Here is a 21,819-nt window from a genome sequence, read left to right on the forward strand (position 1 = left end):
GGGCTCCGGGAGGGCCGGCACAGTCCGGCAGGGGCAACCGGGCTGTGCCGGGGCTCCGGGAGGGTCGGCAGGGACAGCCGGGCTGTGCCGGATCTCTCGGGCTGGGGGCTGTGGCATTGGCAGGTACGGGCTGTGCACAGCGATGCCTTTTCCAGCCTCTCGCAGCTGTAATGGCTTTGCACCGCCTCCTTCGGTGTGGTGAGGTGTGCGAGGAGCTCCGAGACGCGAGAAGGGATTGGAAAGCTCGAGAAAGGGCTTAGAAAGCTCCGCTGACAAGGAGAAGGGCGATAACCTGGTCTGAGGGCGTTTGGGGTGAGTTTTGCCATGGGCTCCCAGGGTTTCACAGTTCTATTCATACACACACACACGAAGTCTCGAAAGACACAGCTGTCGTGGAAAATTTAAGAACATCAGGTATTCCGACATTCCAGGACCTTAAGGATTTGTCCTGTATTAGCCCTTTCAGCGACACGCAGTGTGTTACTGAAGTTGGTGAGCCGTGATGGCACCATCACTGTAAATTACTGAAAAGTTTGTATCCTTAGAGGAGACTTATGTCTGCCTACACCTTTTCCAGCCTTGCATTCCTGATGCGGAATGCTGACCAGGAGAAGGAGGGTGGCAGTGGTGTAAGTTAAAGTTGAAGAGCGCAAGTGGAAAAAATGTAAGCTTTATCCTTGTGTTTTGAAATTTTTTTGCAGTGTTTTTTGTCTGAGTTTGGTCTTGCTACATCAGAAGGAATTTACTGTTGTGCTCAATAATGCATCTCCTCTTGAAGGTTTTCTGTTATGAGTGGAAAATTTGTGCTTGATGTTGTTGAGTGGAAAATATTATGAAGGCCAGGGTCCTAGCAGCACATTATTTTAAGCTTCTTGCTTATTTATTATTTAATACTGTACAAAACCATAAATCAAAACAGCATTTTATGAGCTTGAAGCACCTCTCAAGTTGTGCCTGAAAGATCTAAAGCAGACTGGAAAATCAGACAAATACCAGAGATGAGACCATAAAATGTAATGGGGGAGGTGGCGTAATGATTCAGCTTTGAAAATGTTGAGTGCTGCCTGCTTGAGGGCTGAAAATCCCAGCACAGCTTTTGAATTCAGTATTTGTTCCAAAAGTATTGTGTCTTTGTCTCCATGCAGTTCTCCAGTTCATACAAGAGCCAAGGGCTCTGTGTGCTGTATTTATGAGGATAATTTTTGGTGGATGGATCATGCCTGGTGTCTTTATTATGTAAAATTTGCACTTGTCATTAGAGAAGTTTATGTTCTGATAACTCTGCATACTTAACACAGGATCTGTGTTAAGTATGTGCCTGTGGCTTTCTGTGTTTATATTTATCTTCACTGAACAAATGACCCAGATGATGCTATCCAAATGAAATATTCAAATGCCAGATTTCTTATCCCCCATATTAATATTTAAAAATTAAAAATTAATCTGCAAGTTAACAACTTAAATACCCAGGAGAGATTGAAAGAACATGTCTGCAGAAATCAGTTCAGATAGTGGAATTAACAGAACCTGCTCCCTTCCTTTCTGACGGGGGACATGAAGGAAGACAGAGATGTTATACACAGACCTGAAAGGCAAATGTCCCCAGCAAGCCTTAGAACAGATGCCAAGAGTGCTAGGCCTTGCAGTGGGAGCAAGCTTTTCTGGAATCCTTCTCTCCTTGTGCTTAGCACACACAGAGCACTCTACTTCATCAGGGAAAAAAAGTAGCTCTCTCTCCTAAATGTTTTTAGGCAGTTTTAGGCAACAGATACTACCAGTGTGAAAGAAGATATTTTCATCATTATGTTCTTTTCATTTGTCCACAGGCACTGAGGAATTTTAGTGCCCTTGAGAGCCTGTTTCTGCTATAACATGGAGGTTCAGTCAGCCTCCCCAGACATCACGGTCACTCGGGGGTCCTTGAAAAAAGTACCCAGTGTCCTGAGCAGCCTCATGGAAGAACCTAAAAAAAGACCTGCTGTACCCAATCACCTGCTGGAATCAAGTAAGTTCTTGCTCTCTGACTGTTCCCAGCCTTGTGGCAATTCTAGGACATCTTGGCTGTTTTTTTTATTTTTTTGCAACTCCCATCCTGTTGCTTAAATTGCAGCTTCCTGAGAGCCTAAATCATGGGAGGGGTAGTCAGGAAAGAAATAGTAGCTGTGCTGATCTCGGCTGACCCTAAAGTTTTGGGAGGCTTGTTGAAGCCATGATACCAAGAGATGAACTGGTGGCAGGATCATGGATCTGCTGGGGTAGTGGATGGTGCCATAACTTTCCATTTATAAATTCATGCCTGCTTAAAAGGAGAAATATTTTTTTTTTCCCTTGATAATAAATCAGTATAGCATAGCTAGACTGCTTCAATGCAAGTACCACTCATGTGGGTTTCTGGTCTCCTTTTCTCCCTGTTTTGTGATCTGTAGAGATTTATTCAGAAAGTCAGAGGAGCAGGGTTGTACAGGCTGAGCCTGCTGTGTTACACTATGGAGGGTATGAAGTTGGAAAACATCACCAACAGATGCTGGTAAGTTCTGGAGCAGGGATCCCCTTGGGGGTCATAAAAGGACAGCAGAATCTGAGTTGACTCCTTGGTCATGAGGCCTTTGCCCTGTGGAGTGCTCTGAAAAGCAGCACTTAAATTCAGTGGTCCTGCGGTAACAAAAGAGATGAGTCCCAGGCTGTGAGCATCACCTTCCTTTAAACTCCCTGTTTCCCATGTCTGCATCACTGTTTGTGATATGCGACTTACACATTGTGAATAAAGGGTTTGGGCTTGAACTCCACAAGAGACTTGCTTTCAAAATGTCCTTGGACTGTCACTGTGTCTGCAAACATGTTTACTGGTGGGAAAGTTTTGAAAGCACTTCTGGTCTTTTGCCAAGAACAATTTATTCTCAGAAAGGAAATTCTGTGCATAGATTTGATTGCCTTTCCTTGTGAATGGTTTGGGTATTTCCTTTTCTACTCTCTGCTTTCCCTTTGTGGGTCTTTGTTATTCATGTTTTACGTGTATGGAGACAGAGGTTGGTAGTTATATTGGACCAGGTTCTCTGAATGTAAGGAAAGTAAACAAATGCAGGAGGCTTTGCAGGCTGAACTGTCACTGTCCAAAAGTTTGTTGATTGTACACCAAAACAGAACCATCAAGTATTATGTAATTCTTGTTGTTTCAGATATCCCTGAAAGTGATCAATAAATTGTTTGTTCCAAATAAAATGTTTGTTCCTTTTGCACATAAGTAAAACAGCATCATAATTGGATTCAATAGTAGCATCTTTCTAGCAAAACTAACTGTTACTCCTTGGTTAAAAATTGTTACTTGTTTCTAAAGAATAAAAATGCAGGATTTAAGTTTTGCATAGTTTTATTTTAAATTCAGAGCATATTTAGAATTATTCCTGCTAAAGTAAAAATTATTACTTCTTGCTATGGAAGGTTTTACAAAACCTTCCTATAGTCGGCGTTCTTAACTGACCTCTTATATTGTAAAGTGTTTTGTGGTTTTTGTTTTCTTTTGTTCTGCAGAAGCTGATAAATATTTCTACCAATGCAGTAAACCTTAACATACTACCACCCCAGACGATGTATTTTCAGATCAAATACAACAAAACAGTAAGTGCCAGAAAGTCTTCACACTGCTCTTTGCATGCAGCACAGGTTTTGTGCCATATAAGCAGTTTTTACATGGCTTCTGTCTTGTTTTGGGTCTTTTTCTAGCACCGGCTTGTCCCTGGTTTGTCCCTTGTGGTTACTGTTGATTTTTGCCCTGATGAATGGAGGTATTATTATGATTGCATCCGAATTCACTGTCAGGTGAGGATTCATTGCAAAACATAGTTAGAGTTGTAATGGAATAAAACAAATATTAGAGCATATTGATAAAGGTATAGTTAATCTTCTAGAGACACATAGATTTATTCCCAGTGGGTCTTGATTGGAGTGTTTATAACTTAAAGCACTAAAAAATGTTCTCTGTAAACATCCCAGAGCAGTAGGCAAGATTATATAACTTATTCTGCTATTCTTTGCCAGTAGATCAGTCTTTGTGCCACATTGATGCAATGACTTAGCTGAGCAGCTTGGAGGAGCTCTAGAAAGTTGCATAAAATATGGAAAGACAGAAAGATACTGAAAGCAGGTAGAATATTATTGTTCTGAGGTACAACACAATGATAATTTTGAAGATGTTTTATGCCCACTTACTGGCCAACTACTAGAGAAAGTTTTTATTTCCATAACAGGCTGAGAAAGTTGGGGCTGTTCAGCCTGGGGAAGAGAAGGTTGCATGGAGACCTCTTCACAGCCTTCCAGTATCTGAGAGGGAATACAGAGAAGCTGGAGAGGGACTCTTCATCGGGAACTGTAGTGGTAGAACAAGTTCTAATGGGTACAAGTTGAAAGACAGGAAATTTAGGTTAGGAGAGAAGAAAGGAAGAAATTCTTTACTCTGAGGGTGATGAGACCCTGGAACAGTTGCCCAGGAGGGCTGTGGATGCCCCAAGCCTGGCAGTGTTCAAGGGCAGGTCCATAGGCCTTGGTCAGCCCGGTCTAGTGTGAGCTGTCCCTGGCAATGGCAGGGGGTGTTGGGACTGGATGATCCTTAAGGTTCCTTCCAACCCTTAACATTATATGATTCTATGATTTACTAATTGTAAGGTATAAATATTTGCACTTGTTTTTTTGTTTGCAGGGAGATGATACTTTAGTTATTCCCATGCATGCTTACCCTGCTGTGAATGTTGTAGAATTTCCATCATTTATAAATCTGTCTGATGTATCAATTGGTCAGAGGTGAGTTAAGGACAGACATTTGTCCACATTTTGCAAGACCTGCCCAAACCTTGAAAAATCCCATTTTCCTCTATTCATACAACATAATGTTGAAAGCCTTAAGAAACTCAGCTACCGTCTGGACTGCAAAATAATTCTGTATATGAACTGTTTCAGGTGCACATTCACCATAACATAAATGCTGTGTAAGCTAAACATATATGAAGATGGTGCTGTTTATTTTTGCTTCTTGTATTTAAAAGTATTTTTAATGATCTAGACTTCATTGTACTTTGTCTATTGCATGGATACAGCACTGACTGTTCTCATGAATTAATCAGTAATAGTTGCTAATAGGAACTGAGAAGGGGGAATGGAGAAGGCAGATTCTGTTTATTAGGGCCTAGTTGTGCAGTATATTTGCTATATTAGTGGTAATTATGGTGATCTGTGTTAGTGTAAAGATTTGAGTGAATTCTAGGAAGTGAATGTCCTAGCAGGTGGTTTGTCTTAGCCTATGAGTTGATAGTAACTCATGAATTTTACTGAAGCACAGAAATATGAATAGGAAAAACACACACAAGAAACATGCAAAATTCTGTAGTAAAAATTAGCCAGCATTGCAGAATGCCATTTGTATCTTTTTGTTTGTTTGTTTTTCTATGCCCTTTGCTCTGTTAAACTTCAGTGAATCATAACATTGAAAGTTTTTCACAGGACTGTACATAACTCCTGATATTCTGGGGCCTCTAGCATGATGTGATTCTGTTATTTGCTCCATTTTGGTGCTGGGTATACAGAATTTTAATCTCTCAGAATGCAGAGAAGATACTAGAAAAAGAACACTTGCATGCAAAGGCAAGAGAGGTTGAAAAGATGTGTGTTAATGCTCCTCACACAACCTGCATGAGACATAAAGGGCTATTCTGAAAATCAGGCCCCAGCACCATTACTTCTACAGTGGTTAAAGTTCAGTCATTCTAATGTGTTGGAGTTTTCAACACTTTCTTTTCTCATTGTCTTTCACGAGGAGTGCCATGGGAAAAGGCTGATTTCTGGTTCTGTACTCATTGTTGCTCCAGTTTGCATTGTTTGTACTTGCTAGATATTACAGTCTGTAAGAATTTGAGTATGGTCATAACTACCTTCCACAAAGTAATTTTTAAATTTTGTATGTAATCAAATTCTGTATGGGTAAGAGAAAGTAATGTACAGCATTCAAATCAAGATTTAGCTCTTATTAAGATCTGAAATATTTTGCTATTTTGTCACAGTGAGAAATTATGATTTTCACATTAATAAGTAACCCACCCCTCTGAATGCAGGTAATTTAGTGTGTGGTGTGTATAATACAATTTCCCAGCTTGTAATTGATGAATAACTGTACTTTGATTAACGTAGTTTTTCCTTTCTCTCTTTTCAGTAAGGAGTATGTTATCCCACTGCAGTGCAGCTGTCCCATAGATTTTGAATTCCACATTGATATTATTCAGCCTCACAGAGCCTTCACTGTCCAGCCAACATTTGGTAGACTGACTTCTTTAAAATTCTAAATGTTAAATCTGTATTTATTAAGTGTAGTTACTTGTGACAGTGTATTCAGTGCTGTACAGAAAAAAACCTTTTCCTCAGGCAAAGCTTTTGCAGGTAAATGCTGCCAGTCATTTTCAGCCTCATGGCAAATAGCCATCTTGGCTGTAAGTTTCTTTAGGCAATGCCCAGCTTTGACAAAATATGGGATGTTCCAAACAGTCCATGCAACCTTTATTTTTCCAGAAGAATATCCCTGAAATAGGGTCATCCCAGTAAAACTTTAGTCAGAAATTTTGGTAGCCTGAAACTATGGCTGAAGGCCATCTGAGAAGCACTAAAAAGTTTCAGCTCCTACTCAAAGCCATTGTGCTCAGAGTAATCATAGTATCATAGAATCACTTAGGTTGGGAAAGACCCTGAATGTTTAGGGATATGAATGGTCATTAAAATGTTTGAGAAAATAATGGAATAAGTAGTGAGGAAATAAGGTCAAGCAGAGACAGGTAATGCATCAAATCCAGATGAGTCCCCTAGCTTGGAAAAGCTCAGAGGAATATGTTTATAAATACTTTGCCCATGAAAGCAGAAACTGCCAAAGACTTAAGACTAGCAGATGGAAGTGCAGAATTTCTACATATAAACAGGCAGTCATTTTCACAGCAGTATGAAATATTGTAGCCCTACTGTCAAATCTCTCTGCTATTGCAAAATATCGTCCATTATCTGGCAGCAAGACACAAATTTTGAAAGGTGCTTAGAGACCAGAAAGATTTTCCATGCTTACTGCCATCCATTCAAACAATTAAGTTGTTTTAAAAAAAGTAGCCCAGAATGAGTTCCAATACTCTTAAATGGGCTCATGTTATATGGACCCTTACTGTTTTTCTCCTCTAATCACAGGAATCATTCCAGCCAATGGAAAGGTCAAAGTAACTGTGAAGTATTCCCCATTTGAGTATGGAACAGCACAAATGGCAATGCAGTTACGGATTTCAGAGTTTCACTCAAAACCCTATGTGTGTGTATTCACAGGAACATCAATACCACATGTGGCTCTGATGTATGTGTGGCTGAGTGGTCTTGGAGTGGTTTTGCCCAGTTTGAAAAAATATTAATGTAATAGGATTTCATACAATTTTGCTATGATTTTTTAAAGCATTGGGTTTTTTTTGGAGACTTACAATGCACTGAAGTAATTCTACTGTTGATACATGTACCTGCTTTTTTGCACTGTTTGATTAGAACATCCTTAATCTACATGAAATAAAACAAACAAAATAAATATAATGAGAAGTTACATATCCTTCAAGAAATGTTGAGGATCCTCAGCTTCTATCATTCTCACTCATTATTCTTATTGGTGAGGCCTTGCAAGATGCAGGGGGTTTTGAGCCTTTTGAACTATACTTAATGTTTTTGTGAAAAAATTTGACTTATATGCCATTTAGAGAATACTTATGAAAGGAATATGTGTCCTTCTGACATCTAGAAAAGAATATTTTGATGAACAACAAAGTCATCCAGAGAAAAAAGCTGTGTCTGGAAAGCCTGTGATGTGGAGAAGAGACCAGTTCAGCCAACTACAGTCAAAGCCTGTTCAAAAACTAAAGGTGTGAAAAGATAATAATTACAAGTACTTTTCTGGGCTGGAAATCTTCCATGTTTCAGTTTCTTCCTATTAATTTATATCTCATAGGAAATCGAATACCAGAACCTCAGATTCCCCACGGACTTGTCAAATCCGTATGCTGTAGCCACTGTTTTGATTCAGGAACCAGGCAAATTGAAGTTGAAGGACGTAAAAGAAGGTAAAGTAATTAAGCAGCATAAACTTGGTCTTAGCATTATTTGTAGCTCTGATGAGGAGCTTGGCTTCAGAATTGCTGATGTGATGTGACTATTGTTTCTGTGAGAACTCTTTCCTTAGCTTTATGTATTGAGGGGTACGGTTATCTTAGTGGATGTTTTTCGCAATTAAAAATCCAGTCTAGACTGAGGTGTGATATGGCTTTCTGATGTTCCTGCAGCCCTGTCCCAAGGCAAAGAAGGAAAAAAAACAAGACAGATGAAGGATGCTGTATTTCAACTAAAAGTCAAACAAAATGTTCAGGAAGAGGAAGCAAATCATCTAAAGTGGTAAGTGCTAGTTAGCCATGTTAATTAATCATATTACCAAGACTGGGATTTGCTTGACCAAGGCCTCTATGAATAATATATGCAATGTCCACTACTGCAGAATGCTGCCATTTTGTGTCTCAATACATTTGGTTTAAGCCTAAATTACTGATGTTTTATTTATTTTTTTCCCTCCTGCTTAAGAGCAGACTCAGTAGCATCCACAGTAGTACTCAATGAAGACTTTGATTGCCTTATTGTTCCATTCAAAAAGAAACTTGCTGAAAACCTGGTTTGCCTAACCTTGTTCTCAGGCATCTCATCTTGTGCCCTTAAGGTCAAAGGAAGATTTTGTCATGGTTGTCAATAAATCGAGGCTAAAAATAATGGAGTAAGAGCAGAATTACACTTGGAAATGTTCAAAAAGCATGTAGATGTAGTGCTGATAGAGGTAGACATAGTTTAGTGAAGTGTTAGGCAGTGTTAGGTTAATGGCTGGATTAAAAAATTTTAGAGGATTTTTCCAACCTTAATGATTTCTTATTCTATTGTACATCAACTGGTGCAAAGCAGAACTCAGTTGATCTTTAAGCACATGATGGTTTCATTTGAAATCCACAGATATCTCATATGCAGAATGTCATTCACACCTAGGCACCTCAGGAAGAGGGGAATAAGTCTGCTTGCCTTTGAATAAAGCAAACTGTGCACTAAGTGAAGCATTTTTCTTGTCTCCACTGTAAATGCAGGCAAGTTCATAAGGGAAGTGATCCAATCTCTGCGGAGTTTAAAAAAGAGATTATTGAAAGCCGACAGAGGGAAGAAGAGCAATACAAGGTTAGCCTTTTATGTTTTTTCTGTAAATTTAAAATCTTATACTTCAAGATGATGTAGTGAACTGCACTGTGAACTGCATCAAGCTCTCTACATGTTCAGTGTTTCTTCTTTAATCAGTGCAAACCTGTGCTAGTTGTGCTTGTTACTGCAGTCATGTCTTTATTGTGCCTGTGCATCACTGTTTCAGGGCTGGTTTTATCTTGAAGGTAGACAGAGAGAAGGGTAAGGTATTATCAGAAATGTAACAATATTTGCCCAAGTGAGCAGATTTGCACCCAGCCACCCAGTCTCATCAGAGTGCCACATTCGAGAACAATCCTATCAGCACCAAGGCCACATCTAATATTCTGTTTGTATTGTACCTCTGAGGAGCTGCTGTCCTGAATGGCTTGGATTCAAAGAGCTAGATCCAGTCAGTACTCCCACGCAGAGCCATGGGGAGATAATTCATCGGGTCGCACTTCTGCATTTTCACCCTCTCTCTCTCTCTTTGGTTTCTTCCAGTCACTGCAGACTTCAGGTCTGCTTCCACAGAGGTGACAACAGCAATAAGCAATACCTGGTGGCAGGAAATTTTTTTCCCAATGTGGCAAAGCCCTAAGGGACTGGTGAAGCCTGTCCCTCTTATCCTGCCTCCTGGGTATTCAAGTAGCTTCTGGCATCCCACTGACTTCCAGCTGTTTGTGGGAGTGAAATTATTTATACATAGGGTAAAGGCTTGATTTATACACTGATTTAGGTAATATAAAACGTTATATTTAATACTAAGAAGAAGGAAATGGGTGAAAAAGAATCTAAGTTGTGAGATTGATGTATCACTGAATTAGTTGTAGAAGCACTTATTTCCTATCCTGCTGATTTGGCTATGCGAAGCAAACCATGTTTAATTAGAACTGAGATTTGATTGAAACTCAGACCTGAAAAGACATTATTTTACTTTGTTTGACTTGCTTAAGGGTTGCAATAATCACACCCTAAAAGGGAATGAAATCTGTGTTTCGTTAAACACCTCCAGAGTGTTACATTGTGAGTTTCTCTGATTGTAATAGAGGAAATAACTCACTGGATGCTTTGTGCTAATGTGATTTTTCTTTAAATTAGCTCCAAAGAGGAGATCCTATTATAGAACAGGAGTTTCAGAGGGGTGAAGTAGAAGTTTCCTTCAGACGTGTTACTCGGCACGTTGACCAGGTTTGTTCATATGTTTTTAAAGCCTGCTGCGTGCATGCTAAATTATCACCTCCCAAGCTAACAAATTAGCCATAGATTTTTGACACTGAATACTTTTCCTCATGATATTCCTATTTCAGTGCCTTATTCCCCATTTTACTTTTAGGTAGGGCAAGCACCGTGCTACATGCACAACTCATCTTCTAATGTTCTGATCTAATTATAAGAGTCAAGTGGAAATCTGCAGGCCTAACCTGAAATTTATATAGCTTGTTTCTGAAAGACCTCTCAGGAGAAGCTTTCTCATGCCTCATTGTAAGGTCAAGCATATCACAAGATTTCCAACTTTTACCTGCAGGTCGGATTGACAGGAACCTTTCTGGTACTTAGATTTTTTTTGCCCTTCTCTTTGGCATCTTTCACTCTCCTTTGGGTATGTGCCATTATGGAGAAAGGGTACTGGTTTTGCTGGGTGCCTGATTTGAGTCCTTACAGCTGTTTCAACTTCATGTCTGTCCAAGATAAACTGTGTTTTTGTTAGAGCCCCTGTCCATTCTCTTTGCTGTCCAACTGCCCAGGGAGTGCACTGCAGTCCTAGTCTGCACTGGTCATTTGTGTGGATGCAGACCATGCCACCCTATCTCTGCATTCTCTGTGCTCCATCTGCAAATACTTGGTGATTACCTCCCATGAAGCCCTGCAGTGAAGGCTTCTGGTTAAATGCCAGTGATGCAAATATTTTCACTGGACCAATTTCAATATTTAGAAATAACATACGGATTCAGGCCAAAGTATGGCTTGGGATGGAGAAAAGTTCTACCTTATCTAGTTGTAAAAAGTTGTTTTTCTTTTCTGTTTCCTTTTTAAAAAATACACTGTGCAGCAACCAAATGTCCATCCCACATTCGACTTGCTCCATAATAACCCTTGGGACAGCAGAAAGAGGATGTTCAGGAAATTCCAACAAGCAGCATACAAGGTAAAATGAACAACCAGAATGCAGTGAGAGGGCATGACACCTGTGAAACAGCACAAAAGAACATGCAACAGGCATGTGAGGACTGTTCACAGCCAGCTAGGGATTTGGTAATTTGATAAATATGCCCCTACCTCACCAGGAAATAAGGATCTGGAGTAAGATTTGTATTCAATTCATCTTTCATATTGCAGTTGATACTAAACAAATGCAGATAAATTCAGATTATTTTTAAAGTAAAAAATACTTCTGTACAAAAAAGATTTTGAAAATGCATATAGAGTACAGCACCCTGCTTTGAGCCCCTAGTACAAGAAAGAATTTAACAAGCTGAAGTGAGTTCTGTGTAGAGCCACCAAGATTTTCAGGGCTTAAAGCACTTACTCCGTAAGGAGACACTTAATCTGGAAAGGGAAGGTAGAGGGAGAGAACAGCACCTTCCAGGTCCTCTGAGGTTACTGATGATGGAGGATCTTTGCAATGGTGCATGATGGGAACATACAAACAACAGGTAGAAATTCAAATAAGGGAGATATAGACCTGGAGACTAAAGGACCAATCAATAAAATTGTTTATTTCATTTGTTTTCAATATTATCTCTCATCACCACTGCTGTTTCCTCAGTAAATCCTAATGTAGCAAGCAAGATGGAAATGTCCTGCTCTTCTAGTGTCCAGTTTGGATATTCTTCAATCTATTCATAATACTGAGGTCTTGAAATTAAATGCTCTTTTTCATTGTACAAATAAAGAGGTGACCAAATGGCCCCATCTGGTATTAAAACCAAGAATTCTTCATTTTTATCTTGTAGGGTATGGGCAAAAACACAGTGCAGGTTGTTGTTTACTCTCCTCATTCTCAGAGCTACAAAAATTCATATGGCCCTGGTTAACTGACTGTATATGCCAGTAAACACAGCTGAAGGATTAGAATCTAGCAAAAAAAAAAAAAAAAAAAAAAAAAAAAAAAAAAAAAACCAAAAACCAACCAACCAACCAAGTCTGATTAACCTGTAAGACTACATTAAAAATTTTAACTGTATTTATTGTGTAATGTCATTATAGAGTTGAGATCTGTTCTACATCTTTCCTTCCCACTTTCTCTGAACAGAAAACTATATTAAAAACTCTCAAATAGAGATGTCTGAATGAGCTCTGTAAATCTTAGGGTGTTTGACTTACATTTAAAAATCATTCTCTCAGGTTTTGATTCAGATTCGTCTAAAACGTTTATTGCTTCTGTTCCGTGGACTGCCCAGGGAAGCTGGAGGTCTGGAGGAAGGCTCTGGGTCTGGTAAGGGTTAGAAGAACAAGTTCATATTTTGGCCATGGCTATGATAATTCAGGGTGTGCTGCAGTGTGTTGGGTGCATTACATATAAACATAAGTCCTTATAAAGGAGTCTTCCAGAAAGAAATAAAGTATGACAAGGAAGAGGCATAGAGAGATTTGGATTCCATGGCCTTTAAAGGCCATCCAGTCCAACCTCCCTGCAATAAGCATGGACATCTTCAATGAGAGCAGGTTGCTCAGAGCCCTGTCCAGCCTGACCTTAAATGTTTTCAGGGATGGGACATCCACCACCTCTTTGGGCAACTTGTTCCAGTGTTTTACCATCCTGGTAGCAAAAAATTTCTTCCTTATCTAGTCTGAGACTGCCTTATTTTAGTTCAAGACCATTGCCACTTATCCTATGGCAACAGGACCTGCTAAAACGTGGAAATGGCTGTAGTCAAGATACATCTATTTTCCATACACATTATTTACCATGTTGAAGAAATGTGATTAACTATTCTTAGGAACCTTGCAGTTTATCTACTTAGTAGCAGGGGAGAAGCTGTGGATACTCCATCATTGGAACTATTCAAGGCCAAGTTGGGTGGGGCTTTGGGCAACCTGATGTGGTGATAGATGTCCATGCCCTGGCAGAGGGGTTGGACAAGGTGATCTTTAAAGGTCCCTTCTAACCCAAACCATTCTGTGGTTCTGTGTGTAGGCCTGAGGAGCAATGAAAGGACAGATGGGACTGTGTGAGAGACAGGGAGATGAACAGATCAGGTGGAGCCCGAGAGGTGAGAGTCGCAGGATGAGAGGACCTTACTGCAGGGGGGATGGAAGGGGGAAAGACACTTGAGTGTGATGAAGGCAGGATGTCTGAACTCAGTGAAATGAGACAGTAGGAACCATGAGACACATTGCCAGGTAGCCAGTACTGGGTTGAGTTTTTGTCTTCATTGTTTTCTCATAGAAGTATTTTTAATCAATTGGGGTTTTTCACATGAAAACAAAAGTACTGGTCTGGAAAAGTGACTTGTTATTTAATATCATAGAAGAAAACTGGCTTTGGATGGGAGTCACAGTTGGGTAAATAGGAGACAGAGACGAATTTGTGAGTCCTATTTCCCACTCCCTTGTAGACACACACAATTTGACAGCTCCTGAGACACACTGTTCCATATTAGGCCTTTTCCTGCTTCTGCAGATAGGCACTTTTAATTCTCAGGATGCAGGATATGCAGGAATGCTGCAAATAGAAGGTGTAATGACATTTAGTACAAGAGAGGCCTCTGACTTGACACAGCTTTGCTGTGAACCATGATGGAAGGAGTGGGCTGTGATGTCTTTTTAGGAAAGGGGAAATTAAATCTGTCTGCTATTCAAGGTGTTGTGCTCATATCTTATAGATGTGACATTTAAAGACTTTAGGAAGTATTACCTAACTTTTTATATTTAAATTACTAGACATCCTGGTTTAGGAAAATGTTAAATACATTTTGTGGCTTGATTCTATTTCTGAAACAGTGTATTAAGATGTATTATAAAATCTTAATATTTGGTTTCCACTCATGACAGAAAGCAGAAGTTTTGGCAAAGAAGAGAAGAGTGAAGAACATAAGGACTTTTCTTCTAGAATGTCTGAAGATCATATATTGCCTTTTGAATTCCCTTTTAACAGGTCCCATGAACTACACAGTTATTTGGTAGGTACAGTAACTCAAATATTAGTCAGCACTCTAGATAGAATTTTGTTGAAGATACTGGCCCCAGGGCTGATAGTTGTTTTACTAAAATTTCACAGTGTGACTGGTGTTCCAGGGTTCTGGCAAATTAATTCAGGACTTCAGATTTACTAAGGGTTCTACTGAAAACAGTAAAAAAATCTTTTCATTCTCTTTATTGTATCCTAAAATTGTGAACAATACATTAATGCTCAGAGTCGGTTAACATCCATTTTTCAGAAGCAAAGAAAAAAATAACTGAAATGCTGGAGTCCAAGAAAGAACAACAGAAATATCAAACTGTATAAAGTAAATATTTGCATAATTATTTCCATATGTTTTCAATTAGCTGTGCTCATGGATTGCTGCCAATACAAAACAAATTGCCCACCATGTTACTGGTTTTAAATGCTGTTCTGTTCCAGGCACCTGACGCTCTTGGCCCAGTTCCTATTGAATCTGTAAACGTGAAAGTTGAACATGTTCTTCCTTTTCACGACTTGAAGGTGAGTCAGTACAGCTCCCTCATGTTTCTCTTACCTTTGCAGTTAAATGGCCTCTGCACAGCCCAGTAAAAATGTTGCCTTAATAAGGCTGTATGATTATCATGCTTTTATTAAAACCAAAGCTCACCAGTTTCCATAAGTACCCAGCTTACAGCCAGCAGTATTTCCCTCTCTCCAGACAGACATTAATCACCTCAGCTGAAATTATTACAAAGATCAAAGTCCCGGTGAAGTATGGCTTCTCAAAGTTTTGGTTATGTATCATGTCCTAGGAGAGTGCTCCAAGTGTCTTTTACCATCATGATAAAGCCAAATGTTCTATTCCATTTATGAGTTAACTGAAAGTTATTATTGTCAATTTCTGCAGCGCATCTTTTTTCTTTGCACTTAGGTTCCTCAGCATTGCAACATTATGAAGTATCAGCCATTTTGTATACACTATGCAGCTACAAGTTACAAACCTGTAAAACTTTCCCGACCGCTGAGACAGGGAGCCCAGGTAACAAAGTCACTCTGAACCATACATTTCCACATTTGATTAATTTTGTCTCAACATTTTGTACTGTAAGATTTACTACACTCTAAAAATCTTTTGATATCTGTGTTTTTCAAGGATGAATTGTTTCAAGTAGCTCCTTCTCTCGAGGGGCAGCTCTCCCAGAGGAGAGATTTTGACAAAGAAGAAGCAGAAGGGGATATCAGCCTGTTAAACCTGGTTCCTCCCCAAGCTTTAGTCCACCCAAGAGAGGGCAACCCACTTCGCATTTTTGTAAGTAGGAGTTGGCTTCCATAAAGAACTTAAGAAAGGAGCAGAAGTGTGCTTGTTTCATCAGAAGCCTGGTGTGGAATTTGTGGGCAGTTTTCTTACTCAGATTGGTTTTAAAACTATCCAAAGTGAGAGTAATCCTTCATGGTGTAAGTTCTGATAGGTAGGAGTCACAGAGTTCATACCACTGAGAGGGGCACTATTTTGGTTTAGAGTGGGTTTTGATCAGTTTAGGGAAAGGATGATAAGACAAAATTGTAGTGAAAGCAGAGAACTAGAGACTCTTCCAGCATGACACTCCACAAATTATCAGTGATCACAGGATTTCTGGGAACACCATGGAACCCCTCCCTTTTTCTCCATCTGTTTCCCCATTTGGATGTTAGAGGAGAGGCCATGATCTTGGCATCTCAGTCCATCTGTAACCTCACATTCTTGCCCAGGTAGGTAGGATAGGTGCAGTCTTTTCCTGCTGTTCAGCTGGATGACTACAGATCTGCCTAATCCTTGGGTAAACAGAAAAGTGAAGTCAAAGTCTGTTCACATTGCATCCTGCTGCCTTATAGTTTTTAAGAGTTGTCACAGCATCCCAAACCACATTTCCAAGTAGTTAGGCACAGGGATTCAAAAAATCACTGCCCTTGCATGGGAGGGTTTTCTGTTACTGTTGTCATTTAGATTGTGCTACAGCTGCAGGAGGTATTTCCCACAGTGCAGCCCAGCCTGGAGGTCTGGAGGTGTCTCTGAGCAGGCAGCTGTAGGGTTCAGTGCAGGGCTGTGCATGGGCACAGGCAGATCTCCCACCCAGTGTGGCACTGTGCCTGCTGTGGGGGCTCTGGCTCCCAGCCCTGCCCACTGTGCTGGTCTGGCGACCTTGGCATAACATCTATGATGTAGACTCATCCTCCTCACACACAGCCAGGACTCCAGTGGACGTGCTGATGAGATCCTCTGTGCATCTCTTTCATCCCTCTGTCACAGCAGTGTGAGAGCCAGGCACAGATTGATCCCACACTACCCAGCACTGGGCTTTATCCAGAAACAGATGCTAATGGAGGGAAATAGATGGCAAAATGTGAAGCCATGAGTGCTGTGGCTTCCACCATAGCAAGTCCATTTTCCCTTCTTGGATTCTGAACTATTCAGGAATCAGCAATGGATTTCAGAATAATTAGGCAATAGTTTTTTCTTCCAGACTTGGAGACAGCAGCTAAATTGCTGTGTTTTAGACAGTAGGGAGCATGAATAAATCAGACAACATTGTAAGATGAGGGGAAGATACAGAAAGTGAAGGATCATGCCAGACAGAGCAATCAGAGTAAAACAAAGCTGCGAATCTGGGCTGTCTTACATTAATTGTAAGAACTGAATTTTCATTAATTAGATTTGTTATGGTACTCAGAACATTTTATTAAAATAATCTCTTCATTGTTTTTAGAACCCCCTTCCAGGATTAGTTCCATTTTTACTTCCTTTGGCCTATTGTGAATCAGATATTGAATATCATCTTTGTCCTCATCCAAAATATACTGTTACCAAGGAATGCCCCAAAGGATCCAGTATCCCAGTCACACAAAAGAAATTTCTGGATCACAAGGTATGGTCTTTTGGGTTTATTGTATGAGTACCTGTCTTGGGTATGTTCTTCCTGAGAACTTGCTCTAAGGAATCAAAATGGAAGGTGGAGTCATTCTACATAGAAAATATTTTCAAATATAAATTATGCATGCACCTAAATAGTCAGTACATGGGTCAGAATTACTAATTCTGCTTAGGCTTTATCCATATCTTTTACTTATGCCTGTTTTATTTTCGTGTCCTTACAGTGGTGGAAGGATCTTTGAAATATTCAGCTTCCCAAATTAAATTCTCAGCCAAGATGCTTTGTCCTGCAAGTCTCTCTCCCTGTAGTATTATGTATTAGAGATCTGATTATGTATCACTTGTCATTTCAGGAAGTGATTTGTGGAGTAATGGAATGGAGAAAATTCTCACCAATAGAGTATTCCACTTTTTCTAACATTTCCACATTGACAAATACAGCACTTAGGTAAGAAAGAATTTGAAAATACAAATCCTCTGTCCTGCACTAGTTTCTGCTGCCTGTAACTATATTGATCAGTCACTAGTCCCACAAGTGAAAGTGGGCCTACAAGTGGAATTAATTGCTGCTCAGAAATCCAAAACCAACAGAAAAAAAAACTCCTACTGAACTCCTAGAAAGGTGGATTAAAAACAATATAATTAAAAGAAATGCCTAACCCAGGAAGGAGAATTCCAGTCTGGGCTTTCAATAACATCTCTCCTGAAAGCTTGTTGTCTCAGTCCTAGAAGACCTCAGGAGGTACAAACTCTGTCTGTCTGTAAAACCTTTAACTTATGGACACTTGCATCCAGTGGAACCAACATCTCTCAGGCTCACATTCCCCCATATCACAGCAGTTTCTGATGCAGCCAGATTTTCCACAAATATTTAAAAGCACATCATCTTCATTGTAACTGCAATTGCTGTGAAGCTTCAAAATATGAAATACCATTAGTATTAATACATTAAACTAATACCATTTCCATCACAGGGATCCTTACAGTTCAGATATGCTTCCAAGAGATGTACCACCAGTGCTCAATGACTTACCTGAGAGAGACAAAGAGAACATAATTGACCAGTAAGTTTCTCCTCTATTCTGTATATGGTGTTATTGTCTATGTGAAAACCACTTATATGGATGTGTCAAAACCTGTCCCAGGAGATCCTCAAAGGCAAAAGCACAAAGTCTCTTTTGCATAAAACATACTTTTGTTCTAGTTGGCTAAAAAAAATACTTTCAAAAGGATGAAGGCAAATTGTTCATAATCTTACTAATTTTTAGTGAGACAGATGAAGCTGAGTTCAACATGATTCTTACTCCAGAGATGGTGAAAGCTGAATTTCCTCAGATTGGGGGGGCACTCTCAGAAGAAGATGAAGAACAATCAGTACAAATAGAAAGGTAGGTATATTTTGAAATTAGGAGAGAGTAATGGAATCTAAAGTCAAACATCCCTTTCAGAATTGCATAGAAAGTCATAATGAGATGCTCTGGGGGCTCCATCAGAAGTGGGAAGCAGATCTAGTACTTTGAGCAAATTTGTACTGCAAATTCAGTCTCTGGATTTTACTTCAGAAAGCAGGTGTGAAAGTGATGCATTAGCCTGTATCTCTGACTTATGGTTATATCAGCATGATCTAACACTTGAGGCAGTTTGCTTACTTTCTCTGAGATGTTCAACATTTTTGGACCACTGACTTTTGCTTTTCATTGACCCTTTTGGTTGGATATTTATTAATGCTGGCAGAGAAAAGGGCCCTTAGAATTTCCCCTTGGCATGGTGCTTTTTTCCCTGACTTTTCTTAGGAGTGTTTCATGTTTGCTCTTCTCAAAGTTCACACTCCCCCGACATACATCACAACAGGCAGCGTGGGTGACAAGTGACTGCAGAGCAACACAGGTGAAAGTGCTGAGTTCTAACCTTGGAGCAAGTGAATTCATTTCTGTCCAACAGTTATCCCCTCTTTAAAGTGGTCATGATGTGGCTTAGATACCAGGATGTTCAAGATCACCTCAAACTTTCAGAGCTATCAAGAGATTTGAATATCTGCTTTACTTTTACATGGGAAGAATTTGCTGTAAAAATATAGTTGTGTTGCACTCGGCGCTGGTTTTTACATTTTATGACAGTGGTTGTCAGAATGTGGGGATTTGGGACAGCTTAAGTAACTAAAGAGTGATCTTTTTCTCCCACAGTGATATAGAGCTGGATGCTGCTTTTCCTGGGTGAGTCATTTTATAACCTTCTTTCTTTCTTAAATCTTAGATGTTTTCAGAAAAAAAATTAAAATAATTTTCAATATTAGATAGCTCTGGGTATTGATATTTACTTGTTGGAATCTTCCCTATTATTTTGGGTTTGTAAAGAGGGAAGCAAAAATTTCTTATCAAACAATGAAGTCCCAATCCTTTATGTTGTCACTGAAAGGTTCTTGTTGTTATTGAGGGGGTGGTGTTCACTAGGTGACAGAGAACATATTGCTTCTCTACAGCAGTTTCAGCATTTTTGTCCTTAAGGCAAACCAGGTTTTCATGTGGCTGCCCTTGTTCTGGCAATCACAGCATGTGTTCTTACATGGATATAATGTAATAGTCAGTCAGTTTGTGTTTACCTGTCAGATGGTTAACTTTCCTGACTGGCCAAGCCATGAGTTAAGTGTTCTTACACAGATTCACCACCTTTTCAGTTCTGCATCAGTAATGGAATACCCTGTGTTAATTATGAGAAAAGAAATCATGAGTGCCTCTTTCTTTGGATCTTGAAGACATTCCTAAGTAGTTTCCCTGATTATTATAAATACGAATGATTCTTTAAATTTCTTGCAGAGACCCAGACAATGGTCCAGATGGACATTTTCAACTCCAGAACAGTGAGATCGGAGAGAAAATTAGAAAACATCTGGAGACATTGAAGCTGAAAGCACTTAATAAAACCCTTATTCTGGGATAAAAGAATTTTACAAAGTTCATGGCCTGGCCCTGCTTATCCTGTAATGTATAAGGCCTCCCCGTCCCAGCTACATTTACTTTTGTTCAGTGAGATCAGCAATTTCATCTGCAAAGAGAAAAGAACCACCAGTAATGCCACCTCTGTCAAGGACTCTCACTGTGCTCACTACCCCAAACACAAAAATAACTCCAGTGAGAAACCTCAGCCTTGCACCTGCTTATTTTTTTGTGGTGTGAAGGACCAGAAAACCTCAGTACTACCATGTAAATAGTTTGGTAATTAGTTTACAGCCCACAGATTTCAAATAAAATGTGTAAAGACCTCATGATCAAAATCTTCTGATTTAGTTTTTTTTTTTTTTTAAGTTATGACCTGTCCTTGAATTTTTGCAGGTAAGTTGCTAAATCTCTCAGACTTGACAGTAAACCATACATTTGATATTTTTAAGGAGAAGGAAGCCTTGAACACCATTACTGTCTGCAAAGACAATGGCCAAACAAGCCTCATTAGCTGTTCAGGGATTTAATTCAGTGCACAGGTCTTGGCAGAAGCATGCATGGGTTGAGTGAATGAACAGTAGAGCCTCATGAGAAACCTGTAATGCTCTGGGTGTATTTCCTAGGAAAGGAGATTTCTGAGTATATCATCTTGCAGCTGAGATGTCTCCTACTTTCTTGTCAGCAAGCTGGACTTCAGACAAAATTGTTTTTATCCATAGTGAATTGATTACTCATTTTACAGGGTGGTCCAGGCTGTTTGTGCTGAAAAACATAAATCTTCTGTACTAAAAGGCATGGAAATTGCAGCAATACCCACTACATTTCTAGGAGCCATACTTCTTTCCAGGCATACTTAAAGCGCCGAGGAAAATAAGTTTATTTCAGAGAGTGACAGTGTAGACAAGCTGTAAAAATCCCCGGGAGATAGAAAATGGGAAAGCAGGGTGAAAAAGCTGCAGAATAGCCTGTTTTATACTAGCTACAAACTATCTCTGCTCACTTCAAAAAAATAAAAAGCTATTAAGTTTCTGCTAACTGTCTAATTGACAAGGGATTGTTCAGAATGCAGGTCTGGATATCTGCAGATTTCTCTAACTACAAACAACTGCCTGAACTTGTACACATTGCTTTTTTTCTTCTAGGAGTTCTGAGGGAAGGAGCTGATCTTTTAAAAGATGAGCTAAGAGTTGAGTATTCTTTTAACGTGACCGTGACAAAAACATTATCAGAGTTTACAGTGAAAGCATTCACAGTTCATAATTCACTGCTTAGGTAAATCAAACAGATAATTCTTTGGAACAGTTATCTATCAGCTAAATATCTAATCTAGTAAAGATGGAATAAGTGTCCAGAAACAATAGTGATTAAACAAAGTTAATCTCTTTTTCTTACAGCAGTATCACCCTGCCTCCCTTCTCCAGAACAGTTTCCTGGTCATCCCAGTGGAAATTAATCATGCTTCTCCATTGTCCAGCGAAAGACACCAACCTTTCAAAGAAATCAACTCCCTTTCTGAGAAGTCATCCTCCTTTCTATGTTTTAAAGTTTTTAGGAGCCAGGTTTCAGTGTGCAGAGAAGGTAAGAAAATCTATTATGTTCCACTAAAA

The 21,819-nt window shown here is 39.5% G+C and overlaps 1 protein-coding gene across 3 annotated transcripts; it reads left to right on the top strand.

The window, feature by feature from the left end:
- Positions 1 to 20,538, top strand: CFAP221 (cilia and flagella associated protein 221). Of its 3 annotated transcripts, XM_018911298.3 has the most exons (25): positions 1 to 312; positions 1,827 to 2,005; positions 2,427 to 2,527; positions 3,529 to 3,615; positions 3,721 to 3,816; positions 4,694 to 4,794; positions 6,197 to 6,300; positions 7,207 to 7,366; positions 7,796 to 7,916; positions 8,003 to 8,114; positions 8,334 to 8,442; positions 9,171 to 9,258; positions 10,360 to 10,449; positions 11,312 to 11,407; positions 12,607 to 12,697; positions 14,257 to 14,384; positions 14,828 to 14,908; positions 15,300 to 15,407; positions 15,522 to 15,677; positions 17,113 to 17,271; positions 17,630 to 17,724; positions 18,251 to 18,340; positions 18,545 to 18,664; positions 19,460 to 19,489; positions 20,090 to 20,538. In XM_018911298.3, exons 2-25 carry the CDS (start codon positions 1,873 to 1,875, stop codon positions 20,211 to 20,213), a joined length of 2,580 nt encoding a protein of 859 aa, XP_018766843.1. In that variant the 5' UTR covers positions 1 to 312; positions 1,827 to 1,872; the 3' UTR covers positions 20,214 to 20,538. The 3 variants fall into 3 exon arrangements, with proteins under 3 accessions (XP_018766843.1, XP_030097694.1, XP_018766844.1); XM_030241834.2 differs by lacking the exons at positions 6,197 to 6,300; positions 7,207 to 7,366; XM_018911299.2 differs by lacking the exons at positions 1 to 312; positions 2,427 to 2,527 and having other exon boundaries at positions 1,912 to 2,005.
- The last annotated feature ends 1,281 nt before the right edge of the window (positions 20,539 to 21,819 follow it).

This window comes from Serinus canaria, chromosome 7 (assembly GCF_022539315.1).
Source record: "Serinus canaria isolate serCan28SL12 chromosome 7, serCan2020, whole genome shotgun sequence".
In the NCBI taxonomy this organism is placed as follows: Eukaryota; Metazoa; Chordata; class Aves; order Passeriformes; family Fringillidae; genus Serinus; species Serinus canaria.

Bases quoted from the DNA above. Each gene is read 5' to 3' on its own strand.
- CFAP221 (XM_018911298.3), top strand. From the start codon at position 1,873: ATGGAGGTTCAGTCAGCCTCCCCAGACATCACGGTCACTCGGGGGTCC. The intron at 2,528-3,528 runs GTAAGTTCTGGA...TTTGTTCTGCAG, and splicing joins AACATCACCAACAGATGCTG to AAGCTGATAAATATTTCTAC. The intron at 14,385-14,827 runs GTAGGTACAGTA...GTTCTGTTCCAG, and splicing joins ATGAACTACACAGTTATTTG to GCACCTGACGCTCTTGGCCC.